This window comes from Mus caroli, unplaced genomic scaffold (genome assembly GCF_978045245.1).
Source record: "Mus caroli unplaced genomic scaffold, Mus_caroli_1 scaffold_6, whole genome shotgun sequence".
Taxonomy (NCBI): Eukaryota; Metazoa; Chordata; class Mammalia; order Rodentia; family Muridae; genus Mus; species Mus caroli.
This window is the reverse complement of record NW_028227261.1, coordinates 56967260-56990604: the sequence shown is the minus strand read 5'-3', so window position 1 is coordinate 56990604 and position 23345 is coordinate 56967260. Positions and strand designations below refer to the sequence as shown.

Here is a 23345-nt window from a genome sequence, read left to right as displayed (position 1 = left end):
TCATTTAACACACCTGTGGGTGGTATCACCTTGTGAGAGGCTGGGCTCCAACCTCAGTGACCAGTTTATTCCAGTTGCTCGCTATTTTGTATTTATCTATTGTTTTGTTTGTTTGTGTTGACCAAGGCTCAGATTTAGCCCAGGCTAGCCTCCACTCCCCATCCTAACACCTCACCTCTGAAGAGCTGAGATAACAGACACACATCACTATGCCTATCTTTTGGTTTTAAGAATGGAGGGCTGGCCTGGGCTCAGTTCCCAATAGCATATAAATCAGGCGTGGTTTCTATGAATGTTGGCAGAGCCTGAGGCATGAAGAGTGACATGAATTTGTGGCTAGCCTAGACTATTAGTGGCACTATCTCACCAAAAACAAAAAGAGAGAGAGAGAAGAGAAAAAGAAAAAAAAGAAAAGTTAAAATTGAAGCTGCCAAAATGGTGGGTAACGGTGCTTGCTGCACAAGCCTGATGACCTGAGGGCCTATCTGGGACCCAGTGGTAGACCAGAAAACTAACCCTGAAAGTTAGTTTTTCAGGAAATTTCCTGAAAGTTGTCTTCTGACTTGTACATAATTGCTGTGGTGCACGCATCACGCGCACACACAAATACATACAATTGGGGGGGGGGGTTAACTTGTGTTAGAGGGAAAAGTAAATAACTACCCCAGTGGGTCTGGCTTACAAGGGTCTTAATAATGGTATAGGATTCTGCAAAACATGAAACGAGATCATTATTGTGCACAGCAGTCAGTTATGTGCGACACATTAGATACTGAGGGTACAGAAAGTTGGAGCAGGCATGAGCCTGTGGAAATGTGTTCTAAGTACTTCGGAAGAAGCAACTGTTAGGCTCGTTATAGAAGACGGAATCTATTTGGGGACCCATGTCTTTGAGAATAGATGATAGGTCTAGCACTATCTTGTGTGTGACCATACTTACCTACCATGTCCAAGGCCCTGACTTTGACCTTCAACACCACAGGGGAAAATATTTACAGATATTTGCTTATTGTCACGGCAAGTATACTAAATTCAGAGGATAAAATAGGTTTAATTCACTGAAAAACATGGTGTAACTAACTTTTTTAAACTTCTAGGGTAAAACGCTAGGAGACACGAAGCATGAAGCTAGAAGAATAGCGAGTGACAGTTTGAGCTTCCTGTTCGTCAAAGAGGTAGAAGTCGCTAGTCCAGAGGTGAAGACTTACAAAGAAGAAACACTGGACCCGAAGAATAAAGGAACTCTCGAGAAGCAGGAGGGGGAAGAAGAAGAAATCTCAGAGACACAGGGAGAAGAAACTTCAGAGGGAGAGACCTCAGAGTTGGGGGAGGAAGAGGGAGAGGGTTCAGAGTCAGAAGAGGAGGAAGAGGGAGAGGGTTCGGAGTCAGAAGAGGAGGAAGAGAGTTCTGAGTCAAAAGAGGAGGAAGAAAGTTCAGAGTCGGGGGAGGAGGAAGAGGACTCTGGGGAGGAGGAGGAAGAGAACTCAGAAATGGGGAAGAAGGAGGTAGCCTCCATACGACAGGAAGTTCTGGGCTCGGCCTTTCAGGGCCTTGCAGTGGCAGAAGAATGTGGTGTCGGGAAAATCACCAGGACTGCTGAGCAGATTGGCTTAATTAGTTTGGTAGTAGATTCTGAATCAGAGGAAGAAGTAAACAGAAAGACGGCTTCCCAGACTAAGAACAAGGAGACCTTCCATGGACTTAAAGAACTTGCCTTTAGTTACCTGGTTTGGGACTCTAAGAAAAAAAAGCTGGTGAGATGCCAGGAGGGAGAAGCAGCTGCCGCTTCTACTCAAAGGACTGGGATGCCGTGTCTAACCTTATATTTGACTTCTCCATCAGAATCTTTAGGGGCAGGTAGCGATGGTCCTAAAAGCCATTCATGTACAAAGTTGAGTGCTCTGTCACAAGTCTCTCCACTTTTAATGAACATAGAAAAGGGGAGGTACAAGGCGCTGCAAACAGAAGAGCTAACAGCCAAAGAAGCAGACTTGATCCTTGAAACCGAAGAAAACTTTAGGAGAGGCGTGATCAGTGTTATCAGACAGATGCAAAGGGAGGTCGACAAAATCAAAAACATTTACGTTTCTGACGTCCTGAATATGAAAAGTGAACTGGATGACCTGAATTCCTTAGCTTGCATGATTGAGGCCAGGGTGAGCGAACAGGAAGATGCCAAGGATACAATGCAGTTAGCCAGGGAGATCATTGATAAAGAAAGGCTGAGAGAGAGGGAAGATAGGTTTCGAAGCTCCAACATCCGTGTGATAGGGATTCCAGAGAAAGAAAACCGGGAGAACGGAGCGGTGGACATAATTAAGGAAGTAATTGAAGAAAACTTTGCCGAGCTAGAAGACCAGAGCCTCGAGATTGTCAGCGCTCATCGTGTCCCTAATTCAGTGGATGAGCACAGAGTCACGCCTAGACACATCTTAGTGAAGTTTGGGAGTGCTAGTGATAAGCAGAGAGTCCTAAAAGCTTCCAGAGCAAAACAAGAAATAACCTACAGAGGGTCCAAGATCAGACTGACAGCTGACTTATCACCTGGTACAATAGATGCACGGAGCCAGTGGTGCGGTATCATAAAAATTCTGCAAGACAAAGGCTTTCAGCCGAGAATCCTTTATCCTGCCAAACTGGCATTTGATTTTAAAGGTAAAACCAAGATATTTTTTGACATTGAGGAATTCAAGAAGTTTATCTCTGATATACCCTATTTGAAAGATCTGTTGAACAATATACATTAGCAACCTAGAGTGCTCTCTGTCCACCAAAATACAAAACCAAGTAGAGTTGGACAGTGGACCATCACGTCTCTGTCTTGAAGGGTGGATGGCTGACTTTTTTCCTCCAGGGAAAGGGGCTGGGGAAGCGGTACAACTCCCTGAGTGTTGGTTGAGTTAGACAGCGTATGTAGCTTTTCAGTAGCCATCTACCTTGGTAAGGAGGAATCTTGTCAGTGTGACCACACTCGGGAAAATACTAGAGGCCACAGTGGGATGGGAAAGGACATGACAAGTTAGAAGAGTCTGCAGGCTGACTGACTCAACAGGATTACATTGCTTTATTATTTACCATTATATATTAAAGCTTGAAGTTTGAATTTGTCATTGGTTTACTTAATGTCCCTGCTTATTTTCCAGAGAACCTTGCGGTTAACTGTATATTGTCTAATCGCTTCTTTGTATTGTTTCAACCCATCCATTAGTGGAGTCTTTACCTTAGCACGTGACCGTGTGTGCATAGATAGTGCTTCCTTTGAAATCAGTCTTTAGAGAGGAGACACGGAAGAAATCCGGGAGAAGAAAATAGCATGTTTTGTCTTGTTTTACACTGGTCTCCAGTATCCCAAATTGTCCTGAACCCCTCCATGTAGCTAGGACTAGCCTCCTGCTTCAGCCTGCCAAGTGCTGAAGTTATGTTTTTGGGAAAACACCATGCAGTGAAAATTGTGTCTAATCCTGGGGCAAGTTAGGACAACAGAGCAAGCCCTGACACCCTGTGAGGTTGGGGGAGTCTACAGAAGACAGTGCCAGGCACCCCTGGTTTTATTATTTTTCCCATGCTGGGAGTGGAACCAAAGCCTGCTAGCTCTCTTGCTGTGTCCTCACTCAGACCTGACTTAAATGTCAGATGTAAAATGGCACAGTCATCCTCGATGCTGTGTTGTCTCTTTTAGAAGATGTTTATTTTACATGTATAGACATTTCGTCTTCATGTATGTTTGTGCCACATGCCTGGTGCCCTCAGATGCCCTGGGACTGGGATTACAGATGACTGCAAGCCACCTGTTAGGTGCTGGGGCCTGAAACCAGGTCCTCTGGAAGAGCAGGCAGCAGCACTTCTAACCAGACTCATCCCTCCAGCCCTGTGTTTTGGTCTCTGGCTGTGCTGATTTGCTTTGAGGGACTGATAGAAGACCTGCGTTTACTCCTAGCACTCAGGTGGCAGTTCACAACCATATGCTTTCTTCTGGCCTCCAGGGGTACCAGGTATAAATATGGTGCGCAGAGATAGATACAGGCAAAGCACACACACAAGTAAAAGTCTTAAAAATAAACTAAGCCCCAACCTTTAGTTCTAGCTATTAGGAGATTAAGGAAGAAGGGCCAATGAGCTCAGGGGTCCGAAACCAGCCTGGGCAACATAGGGAGACCATCTTACAGAATGTCAAAGGCCTTCAAGCTATAAAAATTGGCATGTAGGCCTGTGAACTCCAGTCTTATGGGAGGCTGATAGCATGTTCAGACAGTGTGGACTACAGGTGACACCCCATTTCCTACCACAGTAAAGGAAGACAGATATGAGCTCCAAGGAGTTTTGTCCATGAGGCGAAACTCAGTTTTATGCAAGTTTAAGAAGAGATCGTATTTAGTTGACTCATCTTGAGAGTTTTACCAGTGTTGGCTCCACCCAGATTTAATAATTCAAGCATGTCTCCCCACTGGTCCCAGTGTGGGGTAAACTATGTGGGTCTTTGTTTATGGAGAGCTTTTGTTTTTTAAAAGGCTTATTCACATATTTTATGTATATAAGTGTTGTGGCTTCATGACCACCAGAAGAGGGCATCAGATCACAGATGATCGTGAGCTACCATGTGGTACATGGGAATTGAAATCAGGACCTCTGGAACAGCAGCAGTCAGGTCTGGTGCTCTTAACCGCTGAGCCATCGCTCCAGCTTGAGACCTACACTTTAATTACAATATCTGTCTTAAACAAATATATAAGTTACTGGGAGAGTACCTACTTACAGTGCATGAAGCTCTGGGCACAATCCCAGCACGAAAAGAAATTTTTAAATGCTTGTGTGATTCCAGTTGTGGCCTATCATATAGGCTCCTATGGTTTGATTTTGGAGGCAGAAGAAATGTCTCCACAGCCTACTCCCTGGGGAGTTCTGAGAGGAAGAGGAGGTAGCTTGCTCCTGGCGGCACTGGGCTTGCCAGCGACCCTTCCTGCCTTAAGTGCCCACAGGAGCCCACACAGTAGAAGTTGCTTGGCTACTCTCCCCATCACTAGGACTCTTGCTGATTGGGACTGTCATCTTAATGAACTTCTAACTTTGTAGAAGATAAGGGTTTTCCTAAGCCAAATCCTGGTCAGATGTCAATCTGCTAGCGGCAGGGATCCTGGACACGCCATTTCCACTTTGATGCCCATGTGTTGAGGTACAGAGTGTGAGCCTCCTCAAGGCTCCCAAAGTTGAGGGTTAGCTGGGGATGTCAGTGTCCCAGGAGGACCCCTCAGGCCATGCCAGGCACTAAGCAGAGGATGATGGTAAAGCTCCTGTGTGCTGGCAGGAGGCTGGCACAACAAGAGGGAAGTGCTTGCTGTGCGCTTCCGCTCTCTCTTCCTCTTGTCTCTACATCAGAAACACCAAGTCTCAACCTCCTCTGCCTTTCATGTTGAGTCTGGCAACCAGGGCATTGCATGTTTCCTGGTTAGAGTTAGGGTCCATCTGAAGTGTTTCTTCAGCGCCTGGTGCCGCTCCCAGGTGTGCCTGTGGAGGGGTGAGGCTTCGGTTTTGACTACACTTCATGCGGCTCAGAGTGTTTTTCAACTTTTAGGTTTTTGTGACATGGTTTCACTACGTAGCCTTGGCTGGCCTCAAACTCATTAATATCTGCCTGCCCCTGCCTTCTGAATGCTGGGATCAAAGGTATGCACCACCACGCTAGGCCTAAGACATTAAAAGGGAAGGGAGTGTTTCTTAGTGCATACATGCCATGCGCGGTATGCACGCACGGAGGTCAGAACAAGTCTTCTGTGGACCCAGCTATCTTGTTTCCCTTTTGCATGGATTCAGAGGATTGAACTCACATTGTTAGGCTTTCACAGGAAGTAGCACCTTTTCCTGGAGCCTTATCACCAGTGGGTTTCAGGAAAGGCTTTGATGGATGGCATTTGCTGCATCTGTCATCCTAAAGTGAAGAGACTATATTTTTTAAACACTGTGGCCATGGGTCCAGTCATCGTAGGTGACATGTCTACTAAGAAAAACACCTGTGAGCGGAATGTATTAAGATACTTCTAAAACTTCTCGATGCAAAAGCTGATCCTCCTAAAACACATCATCACTGCCCCTGCACATGCTCATCCACTTGTGTAACACACAAGAAAGGTGAGTGTGAGCTGAGGCAGGGCTGAATATACATCCCAACAATAGTAATATATGTGATCTGAGAGTCTTTGGGAGTGATGTTGCTCTCAATGGATCTTAAAAGAGAAAACTAGCTGGGCGGTGGTGGTGCACGCCTTTAATCCCAGCACTTGGGAGGCAGAGGCAGGTGGATTTGTGAGTTCAAGGCCAACCTGGTCTTCAAAGTGAGTTCCAAGATGGCCAGGGCTACACAGAGAAACCCTGTCTCTGTGTAAAATAAAATAAATGAGAAAACGAAAATATATGCCATAAAGAACTGTTCTTAAATGAATGAGATTATAAGCTCATTTAGGAGGTGTGTTGTATGAGACCACACAGGCTCATAAGCTAAAAGTATCAGCCAAAGAAAAAGGTCAAATGAAGTTCTATATAAATCTCAAGGACATCAAGGCATGTGTCTTCATTATGTATTTGGTTCATAATCTCATTTGTGAAATCTCCACAGGAAAATATGGCTTTCCAGACAAGTTCAATTCAAATGTTTTCATTCTGATATTAGCATGGTTCATTGCTACTTTAATGTTCTTTTTTTTTTTTTTGGTTTTTCGAGACAGGGTTTCTCTGTATAGCCCTGGCTGTCCTGGAACTCATTCTGTAGACCAGGTTGGCCTTGAACTCAGAAATCCACCTGCCTCTGCCTCCCAAGTGCTGGGATTAAAGGCGTGCACCACCACCGCCTGGCTACTTTAATGTTCTTATTTGAAATCTCTCCCTCTAGAGTGAGAGATTTGATAGTTGTGGCAAAAAAAAAAAAAAAAATTTTTTTTTTTTTTTTTTTTTTTCTCTTTCAGGGGTGTTTATTTCTCAGACAGAGGAGAATCAGGGTCAGGATCCTTGGCCTGACAAGGCCTGGACCTGACAAAACACCATGTGGTGACCAGGGACAGAGCAGAGGCAAAGGAGACATGCTTCCAATTTGTCCTGGCCGAGTTCAGAAAGGGCCTGCCCAGAGATGGTGACACTAAGAACTGTGGCACAGGCTATCCAGCTGGCCCAAGTGGAGTCAAAAAATACTGACAAACTAGGTACAAATTTCCAGGTCCCACAAGAGAGACAAGTAAGGCTTGAGACCTGTGGCTTTGTCCCCCAGGGGCACTCTCTGGAGACAGATGTTCTGAGTGCTGCCTAAAAGGACAGAGAAAGCAGAAGGGTTAACACCCTCTATCCCCATCCTGCCTCTTAGATGGAACCCAAGGAAAGTTTGGGCAATCTGATTCTCCCCTAGCTACCGAACCATCTCCAGCTCTGGCCATGGTAAAGAGCGGCCAAGCCTGTAAAAAACAACAGCTGCAGGCTTCCCTGGGCAGGCCAGCAGCATAGTGACAGCAGACAAGGCAAGGACAAGGGGGCATGCTCAAACAGTAAATTAGGACTAAGTGATGGCCCCCGGTATATGTTCTGCATATTAAGGCACCGTGGTTAGACAGTGACTGACATGATGGATGGTCTGACCAGATGACTGTTGGGACTGAGGGACAGCCCAATCTTTGGCCTGGGCTAAGGTAAAAACAGTGGGCTGGCCAACCCAGTAGTCCATTGCCTTCTAGAAAGGCCAGGACCTGAGAAAGGAAGTGGACTGGCACAGTAGTTGGGAGGCCTGGACTGGAGCCCCTCCAGTACACCAGCAGACACAGCAATATGACACTAGAGCTTTCAGTGGCCTGTGGGCAGGAGGTAGAGGAGGGTCATTGAGTGGATCAGGGAGGACTGTCAGCACTTTGGTTTGGGGTAGGGAGGGACATGTTGGTCCTTCTGTTTGTTATCCTGCCCAACTCTTTTTTTTTTTTTTTTTTTGGTTTTTCGAGACAGGGTTTCTCTGTGTAGCCCTGGCTGTCCTGGCACTCACTTTGTAGACCAGGCTGGCCTCGAACTCAGAAATCCGCCTGCCTCTGCCTCCCGAGTGCTGGGATTAAAGGCGTGCGCCACCACGCCCGGCTCCCTGCCCAACTCTTAACTGGGAGTCCTTCCATTCCTTCTTGACAATGAGGTTCCACTTCCAGGATAAGTGGTCACTCTTGTCACCATCTGTGAATTGGGATGTGATCTTGTACTGTCCCAAGCAAGCGTGCCTTTGGGGGCTTCCTCCGTGGGCATCAGGAACTCATACCCCTCAGCCCAGAGTCCTTAGCTATGGACCCTGTAATCAGTCTTGTCAACCTCACGGCCTACCCTGCACGTGAGCTGGATGGATGCCATGCCCAACACACTGTTCACCTGGACAGAGATTCTTATCCCGGGCGCCATCCTTTCAGCACAAATGACTCTTTCTTGAAGTTCTCCAGATCAGCTGTCCCATGTGGCACAGAGGTCAGTCAGGTCTCAGTGGTTTGGGGGACACTGCAGAGACAGCCACTTGGCCCAGTTGGGCCTCCTTGTACACGTGCAGGGGCTCACTGTCATTGTCCAGTTCCTGGAGCTCCTGGATGCTTTTAGTTATGGGCTCGCTTTCCTCCCTCTCTGTCACTATCTGGGCCAGCTGCTCCATGGTAGGCTCCTGTCCTGCAGTCCTCATCTCCAGCCTGTGACACCAGACGAGAGGTCTGTGTCCCTCCGTTATGCTTGGCTGTCAGCTACCAGGAAATATACCCTGTAATCCAGGGCTCCTTTAACCTACCCATGTCTTGGCATTTTCTCAGTCTTTCTGTCCTTCCTCAGTTTACCCATCTAAGACTTTGATCTTAAGGGTTAATGGTAGTTGAAGTTTTATTTTCCTCATTTTTTTTTTTAATTTAAGATTTAAGCCGGGCGTGGTGGCGCACGCCTTTAATCCCAGCACTCGGGAGGCAGAGGCAGGCGGATTTCTGAGTTCGAGGCCAGCCTGGTCTACAAAGTGAGTTCCAGGACAGCCAGGACTATACAGAGAAACCCTGTCTCGAAAAAACCAAAAAAAAAAAAAAAGATTTAAGGGGCTGGAGAGACAGCTCAGTGGTTAAGAGCACTCACTGCTCTTCCAGAGGTCCTGAGTTCAATTCCCAGCAACCACATGGTGGGTCACAACTATCTGTAATGAGATCCAATGCCCTCTTCTGAAGACAGCTACAGTTTACTCATATACATAAAATAAATAGATAAATCTTTTACAATTTTTAAGATTTAAATTACGGTCTGTTTTATTTGTTTATCAGTATGTGTGCACATGTGTGTCTGCGCCCTGAGAGGTCAAAAAAGAGCACCGGATCCCTGATGCTGGTGGGCCAGGCAGTTGTGAGCCACCCAATGTGGGTGCTGTGAGGTGAGCCTGGGTCTTCTGCACGAAAGACAAGCCCTCTTAACCCTGGAGCCATCCCTTCAGCCTTGACGTTCCATTTTCTAAATCTTCATGGTGGAGAAGAGTGTGCCTGTCCAAAGGCAGGAGTCTGATTTCAGGGAGACTTGAGAGCTCACTTGCTGATTGTGATCCCCCCCCCTTTTTTTTAAAGATTTATTTATTTATTATATGTAAGTACACTGTAGCTGTCTTCAGACACTCCAGAAGAGGGCATCAGATTTCATTATGGATGGTTGTGAGCCACCATGTGGTTGCTGGGATTTGAACTCTGCACCTTCAGAAGAGCAGTCGTGCTCTTAACCACTGAGCCATCTCGCCAGCCCGTGGTCCCCCTTTTTAACCCGATACTGTGACTATTTCAGTGAAGCTCTTAGGCAGTTATAACAGAAAACAACAGATTTATGTTGCGCTACAGACGAAGCTACAGCAATAAAAATCAAAGGCACTAATATAGTCTTATTCATGATCTTGTTTTTCTGGAATTCAATACTTGCACACAGCATGATATGGTCCTGACTGTTCTTCTGGATGCTTCCTGCCTCCCAGAGACCCAATCCTCACAGAGATTTATCTTCTGAAAACAACAGGCAGTTTTGACTGGGAAAGAAGCAACCGTCTAAAATATATCAGCAGTAAAGTTCTCTTCTTCTCCTCTCCAAATTAAAACACACAATTCAGTCGTGTCTGAGAACATATGGACTCTCCCCAAATCTATTGTTTGAGATATTTCTAGTCTGTTAGCTATTTACTGGGAAATTATCACCACAGCAACCTTATGCAACACTCACAAGTTCTCAAGGCAAAAAGAGCCTTGAAGGTCACTCAGGATGTGTGTGTGTGTGTGTGTGTGTGAGAGAGAGAGAGAGAGAGAGAGAGAGAGCTGAAGCTGGTCTCTCTTCTGCAGCCACATATGTCATTAGTCAGAGCCCAGTTCACAACAGGCATGCTGGGGGAAGTTGAGATTTGTTTGTCGGGCCAATGCTAAACTGGAACCTGAGGAGAGAAGGGTCTGTTCTTCCCGGAGCCTTCCTCCCACCAGCGCTTCCATTCCGCCCCTGGCATTCCGTCCCGGGTGTTAAGAGTGCAGGAGGGATGTGGTTTCACTCAGACCTTCAACCTCTTGCTTTTCAACCCAGCGATATCCCCAGCTCAGTGCCGCCTTGCCTTGGCTGCTGCCTGCATACTCTAGTCCCAGCTCTCCATCTTTCCCGGGGCTCCAATCCTTGCATCCCTTTCAAAGGTTTCTTTTCTTCCTCCTCTATCTTAGAACCATCAGGGCTTTCATCCCCCAAACTTCCACACCTTGCCTTCCTAGGTCTGTCCACAGATCCAGTGCATCCTGACTTTCTTTGGGTCAAATTCCAACCCAACAATTAACTCAGAACATTTTAAAATATAAGCCTGCATATCACTCAATCTAAATTGCAGATATGTGTTTCTTTGGTACACATGGGTACACTTTTCTAAATACCAGGCTGGCTTCAAAGTCCTGAATCTGCCTCCCAAGTGCTGGGGTTAAATATGTACCACTATGCCCAGCTTATTTTTTTTTCCCTATTATGTTCTAGAAAGACTTAGATAATAAGGCTGCTGCCTAAAAGCTAAAACCTTTAGGTGGCTTTGGTGGGGCATACCTGTAATCCCAGATGGCAAATAGGAGCTGGAAGCCAAAGGATCAAGGGCTCAAGGTTGGTCATCCTCAGCTATTTAAGGTCAAGATAAGTCCAGCCCGGGGCTCCAGAAGACCCTGGGTCAAACCATAGCAAATAAAGTATCTAGAAGATAAAATAACCCTTAAGACTGGACGCAATCAATGACGCATGCTGATGTGGGAACCCTGGCTATGCTCCTTGCGTTAGCAACAGGTACAGTTCTGCAAGCTGAGCCCAAGCCCACTGTGCTTTCTTAGGGCTAGGCCACGCCCCTTTCCACTTGAACACTACAGAGCTGGGCTCTTTGCCTTCTAGATGCCTGCTGGCTCCCCGGGGGTTCCCAGGGTACTGCATGTACTGCCAACCCTGCCTGACCTCTCCAGTGCAGTAGAGCACTCTTCCACTCTGCAGCAAGGCTTTCTGCAGCTCTGAGAGGGACAGGGCTGGGAAAGGCCGCTTGTGCCCTCTTCTGTGACGCCCTCTTCTGAAAAACACAGAACCCAACAGACACTGATCTGATACTACTTTCTTCTTTCTTGAGATGAAGTCAATGCTAAACAAGAGGTGACCAGAGAAGCAGGCAGGCTCAGGGATCAAGTCATTGCTCAAGAGAACACAGTACTCCCAAAATACCATATGCATTTAAACTTTCCATCTTCCGATGGAGAAATCAAATTAGGAGTTCAATGGGGCTGGGTTTTCATTACCAGAAAGCTGATTGTAGCCTTGGCTATCCTGGAATTTGTTATGTAGACCAGGCTGGCCTCAGTCAGAGATGCACCTGTGTCTGCCTCACAAGTGCTGGGATTAAGGCCTGCGCTGATCAAGACCATGGTGGCTTGTCCCTGTCAAATATCCAACTTGGCTCAGGGTGTTTCAATGTGGCAATTGACTCTCCTGCTGCCTTGGTGGTCTGGGGCCATTCCTAACAAGCAACAACACTTAGGAAGCTCCAGCCAGTTTCTGCTGCCTCTGAGGTACTCTTCCAAGTCTAACCAACGCATCTTTTCAATGACTTAGCAGTCAGCCCAGCCACAGAAAGGGGCAACTTCCTGGAGGAGACAGGCAATATGAAAGAATTCTCAGGCTAATGGGAAGAAAGGCTTTGGGTGCCATGAGAATACCATAGACAGACAGGAAAGTATAGCACAACCAAGACTGCTAGTCAAGCACAGATGGGTAGGGACAGAGGATGAAGCAAGAGTGGTAAAGGGCTTGCTTAGCAAGGCCTTGAGCTCATGTCTAAAGTATATTTATTTTTGCCAGACAAGGTGGCACACACCTTTGATCCCAGCACTTGGGAGGCAAAGGCAGGCAGATTTCGGGTTCGAGGCCAGCCTGGTCAAACCCCTCCCCCACCTTAAAAAAAAAATGCCTGGTGCCCAAGAAAGCACTGAGCATGTCTCCAGCCACACACACACACAGAGAAAAACAAAAACAAAAAAATCCAACCATCTTCTTTACCTTAATTTTACAATTTGTTGATTAGGCTTGAACACACATAACTCTGTGCATTAAAATCTCCCTGGTTAGTTTATGAATATTCTCTGTCTTTAGCCCTGGTCCTGGCAGCATTCACAGCTACCAGACACATTTTTAGAGATCTGTCCGGTTGCTGGGAGGTTCCGTTTCTCTTTAGCTAACTGGCTATGGAACATTAAGTGAAAAATATTGGCCAACGCCTTCTTTTGAGTAATAGCTTTTGTCGGAGGTAGCCAGGGACATGGGAAGCAGAACCAGACCCCGATGGCCTGTGAAGATCACGGCTGAAGCTGGGCATGAAGCCGAGGGGTGCCCCAGTCTAGGAATCCCAGCAAGTGGCTGCTTGAAGCAGGAGTTTGTGGCTAGTCTGGACTTCCAGGTGAGGATGGTCTTGGAAAATAAAAGCTGACCTTTGCCATGCAAATGTCTAAAACTGTCCTTGCAGACTCTCTTACACATGTTAATCCTTAAATCCCACCGACCCATCATTCCATCCCAGTGAGCTAGCTTCTTCTTGACTAGAAATGAGATCATGTCTTTCGCAGCTGGCGGTCCTGTGCTCCCTGGCACGGGTGACCTTTCCCAGTACATCAGTATCTGTCCCTGTTAAAGTCTGCTGTGATTTGCAACAGTATAATCACTGTGAGCTGCGAGGCAGGCTTCCTGCTTCCAGAAGATACAGGTTAGGAGGGGTATGAAAAAGGGTGCCAGGATCATCACGGGACCAACACATACTCATGTGCACTACGGAGGGATGGAGGAGGTAAGTTCATTTGATCTTGACTGACTCTTCTGGGCCATGATGGAGGCAGGGATAGACTAGCAGGGGTTGTAGAGTGAGACCCTGTTTCAAAAATCAAAACAAACAAGCAAAAAGAGCAAACATTTCTCTTATGAAGCCACCAAAAATTGGGGAGAAGCAAGGCCTGCATCCTAGCTGGTAGACTCTGTACCAGAAAGAATCAGTTTCTAGGGAAACAAGTGTAGCAGGCCCTGAAGGCCTTTGGTGATAGCATTCAAAGTTTAAACTTGATTCCAGACTCTAGAATTGGCTTCAAAATTTGTAGTTTCCTGAAGCTGGTACAGTGGCCCACCTCTGAAATCATAGCACTTGGGAAGTAGAGACAGGGTGCGTCAGGAGTTCAAGACCATCCTTGGCTCCTTGGTGAGTTCCAAGCCAGCTTTGGCTACATGGAACTGTCCCTGCCCTTCCCTCTGTTGATTTTTCTTGAGTAAATAGCATATGCAGACAGTTATGAAAAATTCATGAGGTTTCAAACAGTATATACAGTGAAATCTCCTGTCCCCTCCTTCCCCAGCCCCTCCTCAGAGAGGACACCGATCCAGCATGGGTCTCTCTCCTTGCTTTCCACAGGAGGTTACTCTCTAGCAGCTCCAGCAGCACTGGGAACTTGCTAGAATGCAAACTCTCAGGCCCAAGAATGGGAATCTGCTCTTTAACAAGACTTCCTGATGACCTGTGTGGACACTAGACTTCAAGATACAGTTGCCACCACTGTGGTAATCAGTGAGGGATTAAGATATCAAGGACCAGCGTATGGTCGTATATAGCCTGCTCTACACTCCCAGCACTTGAGAGGTGGAGGTAGGAATTGCTGTGAGTTTGAGGCAAGTTAGGAACAAATGATAAGGGGGAAAAAAGAGAAAGACAATAAACATAAATAAAATAATAAAATAAATAAATATAATAATCTATATTTTAAAATGCCCCAAAAAATTTCCTGCAGCACTTAAAACCCTACATCTTCTCACTGGGCTGGAGTCTAGGAGTCTATGAAGTCACAGCACTGGGGACCCAAGCCAGGGTCCTAGGAGAGAGTTCCTTCCTCCAACCACTGAGGCAATGCAAGGCTCAGGCATCTGGTCCATGAACAGAGGCCCCTTTCTTTCAAGAAATGCTGAAACACAGGCATTTGACATCACAACTGTCCCCATCTCAAACACTCTGTTCTAAGGGATGCCTCTCACAAACCTGCAGGTCAGATATTGCCTTAACCTTCAGCCCCTGGGAAAGCTTGTGCTTTAAGCAATGTCTTCTGTGGTCAGCCACTCTGTCCCTAGCCTGGGCCACTAGTAGGGAACAAGAAAAGATCTGGATGTATGGCAGTGGAATTTTTAAGCCTGTCTTAGGGATTTTATGGCTATGAAGAAACACAACTACCAAAAGCAAGTTGGAAAGGAAAGGGTTTGTTTTATTTGGCCTGCATTTCCACATCATAGTCTGCCAGTGAAGAAAGTCAGGGCAGGAACTCACACAGGACAGGAACCTAGCGGCAGGAGCTGATGCGGAGGCATGGAGGGTCCCTGCCTGCTGGCTTGTCTGTTCTTCATGGCTTGCTCAACCTGCTTTCTTATAGGACCAAGAAGCACCAGCCTGGGGTGGCCATGCCCACAATGGACTGGACCTTCCGCAATCAATCACTAATTAAGAAAAAGCCATGAAGGCTTGACCTCAACTTGATCTTATGGAGGGATTTTCTGACCTGAGGTTCCCTCCTCTCAGATGACTGTAGCTTGTGTCAAGCTGTCATAAATCTAACCTGATTGGCTGGTTTGTAATTCTGAACCTGTGCGGTCCTGGGGTGAGTTATTCAACTCTCTTTGCTTCTGTTTCTTCAAATGGAAGATGGAAAAAATATTAGCACTTAAACATATCTGACGCTCTTATCAAACTTTGTTGTTGTTTTGGATTTTTTGTTTGTTTGTTTGTTTAGACAGGGTTTCTCTGTGTAGTCCTAGCTGTCCTAGAACTCACTTTGCAGACCAGGATGGCCTCAAACTCACAGAGATCTGCCTCCCTCTGCCTCTCAAGTGTTAAAGCCCTTAAAACTCATGGCTGGGCCTAAGTACAGTTGTCCCTTGTATCCAAGGAGACTACATCTAGGACATTCTAAGGATACCAGAATCTATATACCCAAGTCCTTTATGTAAAAAGGCATAATGTTCTCATATAACTCACACACTTATTATATACTTTATTTATTTATTTACTTATTTATTTCAGAGTTGGGGTTCAAACTTCCTGAGTTTTCTTTCTTTTCACTTATGTGCATCTGTGTGTGTGTGTGTGTGCTCACAGGTGTGCAGGTACCTGAAATAACCAGAAGAGAGCGTTTGACACCCAGCCCACCCCTGCCCTCAGAGCTGAATTTACAGGTGGCATCCTGCCCCGCATGGGTGCCTGGAACTGAACTCAGATCTTCTGAAGGGGAGTATGAGCTCTTAACCTCCGAGCCATCTCTCCAGCCCTGAGCTCTTGTTTGCCTTTGTTGCTAATAGATTTTAAACACTAGGGCTAAGAGGAGAAAGGACTTGGGTGTGGCTTCCACTCAGCGTGATGTCCATGTAGTTTAAACCAGCTCTAGATTGCTTAGGCCCAATGCAGTGAAAATGCTATTTAAATTGTTGTCACCCAGTATTGTTTGGAAGCAATAACAAGGAGTCTTTGTCTACACATGAAAAGCATTCTTAGTATTTATTATTGTTATTCACAATTGGCTGGCTCTATAGATGTAGAACTCACAGATGCAGAAAGGTAACTGCTCCATAAACCAAAAGCTGCTGTTTTGTTTTCTGTTTTGTTTTGTTTTGTTTTGTTTTGTTTTCAAAGACAGTGTCTCACTACTCTGGCTGTCCTGGAATTCACTATGTAGACCAAGCTGGCATTAAACTCACAGAGATCCGCCTACCCTTGCCTCTGCCACCCTAACAAAGACCTGTAACCCTATGCCTGGTGCGAGCTGCTTTTGTTAGGGGCAGAGTTTAGGGAGAGAGACTAAGCTTGGCCCTTCGTGCTGCTTCCCACGCTGCCGCTGGGATTGAGCAGCAGACTGTTCCACGGACACCTGCCTTTGCTGCTTCCTGTCATGGTGCTGTGTACCTACAGGGGGTGGGAGGAGAAACCCTGGCAGAAAAGTTCCCATATTTGAGTGTAGGCATCTACAGGTTATCTTCCTAATACCACAGGTTGCCCTGGCTGTCTCTTCTTGCTTTGCTCTGAACATCTGCACCAAGCACATGGCTGATGCATAATCAGGGACTTCAGAGCTCTTTATATTACAACCCAGATACGGGGGGGGGGGGTGTAGCTGGGAGGGAGGTATTATTAAATACCAGCTTTGGGGTTCTTAGGAGACAGCTGACTGGCTCCAGTGGTGCCTGGGGTCTATATTTTAAGGGATAGGGGTGAGTTTTCCTGTAGGCAGCCCTTGTGATGCAGGCTAGGATGACTGGCCTTCCTCCCATCCCCCATCTACTCCATCAGCATACTTTGCTGATCTGGGCCCTGACTATGGCTCCTCCCACCTCCCTTTAACCCACCTTGACCTCTATTCATGAAAAGTCACCCTCTCCTGGAATCTCACTTCCCTCCTCTGGCTTCAATCCCTTCTCACAAACTAACCACCACTGTTGCAGGAGACTGTGTTCTCTCAAGTTGCTCAAACAATTCAGTGCTTTTGCTCAAGTTCTCATAGCAGATTTGCTTAAAGACTGGCTGCCCGGGCATGGACAGTCCATATCCTGAAATATGCCAGGGTGGCATAGGCTACACTTTTTGCAGAGCTGTGGCCTGGCAATTCCACCATCACCGTGGACCAGGGCCTAGCATCATAGACATCCATGACACCCAGATGGGAGTCAAGTTTTTGTAGAAAGGCCTTTCCTTCTCCTCTCCTCTCCTCTCCTCTCCTCTCCTCTCCTCTCCTCTCCTCTCCTCTCCTCTCCTCTCCTCTCCTCTCCTCTCCTCTCCTCTCCTCTCCTCTCCTCTCCTCTCCTCTCCTCTCCTCTCCTCTCCTTTCCTCTCCTTTCCTTTTCTTTCTCCCATGACAGGGTTACTTTGTGTAGTCTTGGCTAATCTGGAACTTACTCTGTAGACCAGAGTGACCTAGAACTCAGAGATCTGCCTGCCTCTACCTCTAGAATGCCCAGCATCAAAAAGGCTTTTCTATCCTGATGCCTTTTGTCTTAGTTAGGGTTTTACTGCTGTGAACAGACACCATGACCAAGGCAAGTTTTATAAAGGCCAGCAAATATTTGGTGCTGGCTTACAGGTTCAGAGGTTCAGTTCATTATCATCAGGGTGGGAACATGGCAGTATCTAGGTAGCCCTGGTGCAGGCAGAGCTGAGAGTTCTGCATCTTCATCTGAAGGCTACTAGTGGAAGACTCACTTCCAGGCAGCTAGGATGAGGGTCTTAAAGCCCACACCCACAATGACACACCTACTCCAACAAGGCTACATCTACTCCAACAGGGCCACATCTTCTAATAGTGGAACTCCCCGGGCTGAGTATATACAAACCATCACATTCCACTCCCTGGCTCCCATAGGCTTGTTCAAACATATGAGTCTATGGGGGCCATATCTAAACATAGCATAATGCAAAATACATTTAGTCCAACTTCAAAAGTCCCCATAGTCTATAGCAGTCTCAACAATTTAAAAGTCTAACGTTCAAAGTCTCTTCTGAGATTCATCCAACTGTAATCCCCAAAGCAAGACAGGAAATGAACTGGGCAAACTCCAAACTCTGCATCTCCATGTCTGATGCCAAAGTGATCTTCAGATTTCCACTCCCTTTTCATTTTTGTTGACTGTAACTTCTTTCTCTGGGCTGGTTCCACTCCCTGCTAGCAGCTTTCCTCAGCAGATAGCCCACCCACGGCTCTGGCATCTTCAACATCTTGGGGTCTCCAAGGCAACTTCAGTGTTACAGCTTCTTGTTTCAGTGTCTGGAATCCACACCTGATCTTCTAGGCTCCTCCAAAGGGCTGGCATCACTTCCACAGCCCTGTCCTCTGTAACACTCTAAGCTCAGGTTGATCCACTCACTGCCACTGCTGTTCTTGGTGATCATCTCATGGTACTGTCATGTCCAATACACTGGGGTCTTCCGCTGCAACTAGGCTTCACCAATAGCCTATCAAAGGCTCTCTTCCTGGTGACAAGCCTCAACTCCTTTACGTGACCCTTTCAGTCCTAGGCCATCAACTACAATGAAGCTGTACCTTCACCAATGGCCTCTCATGGCCTCTCACGGTGCCAAGCCTCAGCTGCTCTTCAAGACCCTTTCTTGCCATCAAAACCAGTACCACTGGGTGACTCTTACACATTACCAAGTACAGCTGTAGTACGAGGTACAACCTTGACTATCTCTGGAACCAGCTTCTTTCACTTCAGTGTTGCTGGTCTCTTCTTAATTCACCACTAATTTCTTAGATCCAGCTAACCAGGATCAATTGTCCCAGTAGTTTCTTCTGTTCTTGACTCTAAAGCCAGAGCCAAATAGCCAAAGCTGCCTAGTTCTGCTACTTGATGGAGCTAGAACATGGCCCCCTTGTTCAATTACATCATTACCAGCTTTCTGTTTTTCAACTCCTTCAATTGCCTAAGCTTGGCTGTCCTAGAACTTGCTCTGTACATTGACCTTGAACTCAGAAATCTCCCTGGCTCTGTCTCCTGTTAATGCTAGGATTAAATGTGTGTGCCACCATGCCTGGACTTAAGCTTTTCTTCACCTAGAATCACCCTGTCAAGGCTGGCCTTGAACTCAGAGATATGCTTACCTTTGTGTCCTGGGATTAAAGGCTTGTTCTGCCAAGCCTGAATCTAAACTTTTCTGGGTGTGATCCTGCTCCAAGGTCACCACTTCCTTAATTCAATTTAATATCCTTAAATACAGAATTCAACTTATTTCACTTCCTGGAGCCCCTTCAATACTCCAACCATATATTTTATATTTTTTTTCTTTCTCAGCTTGCTATGCTTGTTTAAAATGCTCTTCATGAGGATTAACCAGAGAAAAAAGTCTATGATGGGTGTTTCTGAGACTTCCTTTGTCAATGCAATTAATCTGAGTCTCTTCACCTTAGCCTCAGGAAGATTCTTCAGACAAGGGCAAAAAAACCCAGCTATGTTCTTTACCAAAATACTACAAAAACCGTCTCTAGGCCACGTACTGAAGTTCTTCCCCATTGAAACCTCTTGGGCCAGGTCTGCACAGTTCAAATCACTTACAGCAACAAAGTCTTCCATATTCCTACTAGGATTCCATTAAGCCTCACTTAAAACATCTAATGGCTTTCTAAATCCAAAGTCCCTAAATCCACATTCTTCCAAACAAAAACATGGCCAGGCCTGACCCCAGTCCCTGGTACCAACTTCTGTCTTAGTTAGGGTTTTACTGCTGTGAACAGACACCATGACCAAGGCAAGTTTTATAAAGGCCAAGACATATTTGGGACTGGCTCTCAGGTTAAGAGGTCCAATCCATTATCATCAGGGTGGGAGCATGGCAGCATCTAGGCAGGCATGGTGCAGGCAGAGCTGAGAGGTCTATATCTTCATCTGAAAGCTGCTAGTAGGAGACTCCCAGACAGCTAGGATGAGGGTCTTATAGTCCATACCCACAGTGACACATCTACTCCAACAGGGCCACATCTTCTACTGGTGGCACTCCTTGGGTTGAGCATATTCAAACCATCACACCTTTGGACTGTCTTGAGGTCTCAAGGATGTTATCTGATTTCAGGAGGGGTCCCAGTGGACAGTGGCTTACTTTTGGATGAGAATACTTTTGGATTTTGTCAAAAAAGGAATAAGCACCCCAGAGCAGGTATAACAGTACCCCATCTCCTTCCGACTCCTTTTCTGTTTGCAGGGCATTAGCCTCATCTTTATGGATCAAGCTGGATGGCTACAGCATCCTGGCCAATGGGAAAGGGAAGGTGCATGTCCCTTCCCTTTGCCTGAAGTCTCACTATTCATGTGTAGTTGAGAAGCCATAGCAAACTGCAAAGGAAGCTAGGAAGTGGAGTCTCTGTCCTTGGTACTGAGTTGGAGATCCTATAACTAAGGAAGTAGAATAGAATGGCATTGGGGATAATTGGGATTGTTATTCAGTTTGTGACCACATCCTGGTACACCCTCATTCCTGGTGCCTCTCCCAGCAGGCCTTATTGCTTTTACTGCTTTGTGCCCTGAGTCTTGCAAGAGAATCCCAACTGGTGCCCCTGCTTCCAGTCTCACTTCTGTTTTGTTTTGTTTTGTTTTTTGTTTGTTTGTTTGTTTTTGAGACAGGGTTTCTCTCTATAGCCCTGGCTGCCCTGGAGATCACTTTGTAGACCAGGCTGGCCTCGAACTCAGAAATCTGCCTGCCTCTGTCTCCCAAGTGCTGGGATTAAAGGAGTGCACCACCACTCCCAGCCAGTCTCACTTCTGATTGGATGGCTTCAGTGTTTAGAAAGTCTTCAATGGCTCTCACTCTCTCTGGTAATGCCTCTCCCTCCCCTGCCAGAAAAGAACCCAAGAACCTCAAACAGACAAGTGCTGTATCCCTCAGCTACATCTCTTTTAAAGTTTGGTCTTCTGCTTATATTGTAATGCTAAATACTGGCTCTGTAGAATCCAAACTAAACTCAAGACCACCTAGCCCCTTCCCCCCTTAAAGGGACTTTCAGAAACTTAGTGGTCAAAATGACTAAGTCTACAGCTGCCAAAACAAAATGAACTGTTCTCAGAAAAATAGCCATAACAAGATTAGCAGTTCCCAGAGAAATTCCCCTACTCCTGCCCCACACTGAATTCTGAGAAAGACCACAAACCGCCCTGACCTTGCTAGAATTCCCTGTGGTGTTAACAGCTGTGACATTATAGCTGACCCATAAGTTCAAAATGTACTGCTGCTGTGCTGACCAAATCATAATAACCCACCATGGGGGTAAACATAGTGAGTCACTAGGCCAAAGGTAGTCACTATGCAAACCAACCAATGCCTGAAAAGGTTACTTGCTACACCAATGAGAATAAGCCAGCTACCCTGTTGCCTAAATCTGCCCCTTACAAGGTATAAAAAGTGTGTTCTTTCTTTGTTCTGGGTCTCTCCTCTGGCCTGCATGCTGAGAGGGGGGTCTCCAACGACTTGGATCAATAAAAATCCTCTTGCGGTCTGCAGCGGTGGCTGTCTCTGTGGTCTTTGTGAGTTAAGGTCTTTGGACAGACTCCAACAGCTCCCCAAGGTCTGCTTATCCCCAGGGAGGAGAGAGTCTGAATTTAGATCCATGTGATGCTGTGTGACCTTACCCCAAGTTATCCCTGATTGGTGAGTAAGGATGTCTACAGTCTATAGCTGGGCAGAATTGAGATAGGTGGGATTTGAGATTCCTTGGCTTGGAGTCTGAAGAGACCATGAGGATGAGAGAGGAAGGAGAGAGAAAATAAGACACTATGGGATAAGAATTTTAAAATCATGGCCATGAGGGCTGACCTATTGGAATTAAGCGTAGCTCAGATGGAACATAGTAATAACTCAGAGTTATCGATAGGAGAGAGTAGATTCTAATAGCATAGAGTGTAGATATCTGCCCAGGTGTAGTGCTGATAAAGGCATATTTTAAGTTAAAGGTTGCGTCTTTTATCCAGGAACTGAATGATCAAGGTGGGGTAGAAATGGACAACTCTCCTTAGTTAGTTCTCATCTTCCACCATGTGGTTCCTTGGAAGCAAACTAGGTCATCAGGCTTGGGAGCAAGCCCCTTTCCATGCTCAGTCCCTAGCAGTAGGATTTTACCAGTAGGGCTTAGTGCATACGTATGTTTTTCTGAAAGGAGTTTAAATTCTTTTTGTGTTTTGTTTTGTTTTTTTGTTTGTTTGTTTTTGGTTTTGTTCGAGACAGAGTTTCTCTGTATAACCCTGGCTGTCTTGGAACTCACTTTGTAGACCAGGCTAGCCTCGAAAACTCAGAAATTCGCCTGCCTCTGCCTCCCGAATGCTGGGAGAGTTTAAAATCTGGTTTTTTTTTTTTTCCTTCGAGACAGGGTTTCTCTGTGTAATCCTGGCTGTCCTGGAACTCACTCTGTAGACCAGGCTAGCCTCGAACTCAGAAATCCGCCTGCCTCTGCCTCCCGGGTGCTGGGATTAAAGGCGTGCACCACCATGCCTGGCGAGAGTTTAAATTCTTTTTTTGGTTTTTCGAGACAGGGTTTCTCTGAGTAGCCCTGGCTGTCCTGGAACTCACTTTGTAGAGCAGGCTGGCCTTGAACTCAGAAATCCGCCTGCCTCTGAGAGTTTAAATCCTTAAAGTTATCTGCGAGACACTCACAAATTGGCTCAAGTCTAAATCTCTAATATCAAGATACAACAAACAAGACCATCTATCTTCTCTCTCAATTCTCTCCCATGAACTGAAACTGAAGTCATCTGAAAGCCTCTATGGGGCCACGCACCTTTACTCCTGTCACATCTGCAACCCCACTGCCCCCTCTAGGACACCCTGGCTAACACCTTAGCGTTCAGCTCAAAGCCTCTTCCATAGGGTCCTATGACCCTCTGGCTGTGATGGTTTCTACAGCATGTCATCCCCTACCCTAGCACTGGGAAGTGCCAAGCTTTAAGGAGCAGGCATGCTGTCAACTGGGGGGATACTGCCAACAGGTATTTAAAGTATCTCTCTTGGGACCCAGAGCAGCTGTCACAAAGTCACTGCTCAAAATCCCTGCCGTTCTGCTCCCTATCCTGTGTTCCCTTCCTCCTCTAGGCAAGCTCCTGCCATCTGTCACAGGCCTCCCCACACCCCCAACCATGCCGATTAGATTCCAGAACTGTGGATTAGTAAAACCCTCTTTTTCTTCATAAGTATCCTTCCTTGGGTATTTTGTCATAGCAAAAAGAAATTAGATAATACAGGCCTGCATCGCAAGTTCCCAAGAATCAAGAGCAAAGAAATCTTAAGACCAATTGAGAGGCAACATTTTAATTTATAA

General features: G+C 46.3%; 1 protein-coding gene and 1 pseudogene across 1 annotated transcript; one reads left to right on the top strand and one right to left on the bottom strand.

Moving 5' to 3' along the window:
* Positions 1–1490: 1490 nt before the first annotated feature.
* On the top strand, positions 1491–2747 carry L1td1 (LINE1 type transposase domain containing 1). The gene has a single exon (XM_021161213.3). It carries the CDS (start codon positions 1491–1493, stop codon positions 2745–2747), a length of 1257 nt encoding a protein of 418 aa, XP_021016872.2.
* Positions 2748–8071: 5324 nt separating this feature from the next.
* On the bottom strand, positions 8072–8647 carry LOC147004249 (rho GDP-dissociation inhibitor 1 pseudogene; annotated as a pseudogene).
* Positions 8648–23345: the final 14698 nt, after the last annotated feature.

Bases quoted from the DNA above. Each gene is read 5' to 3' on its own strand.
- L1td1 (XM_021161213.3), top strand. From the start codon at position 1,491: ATGGGGAAGAAGGAGGTAGCCTCCATACGACAGGAAGTTCTGGGCTCG.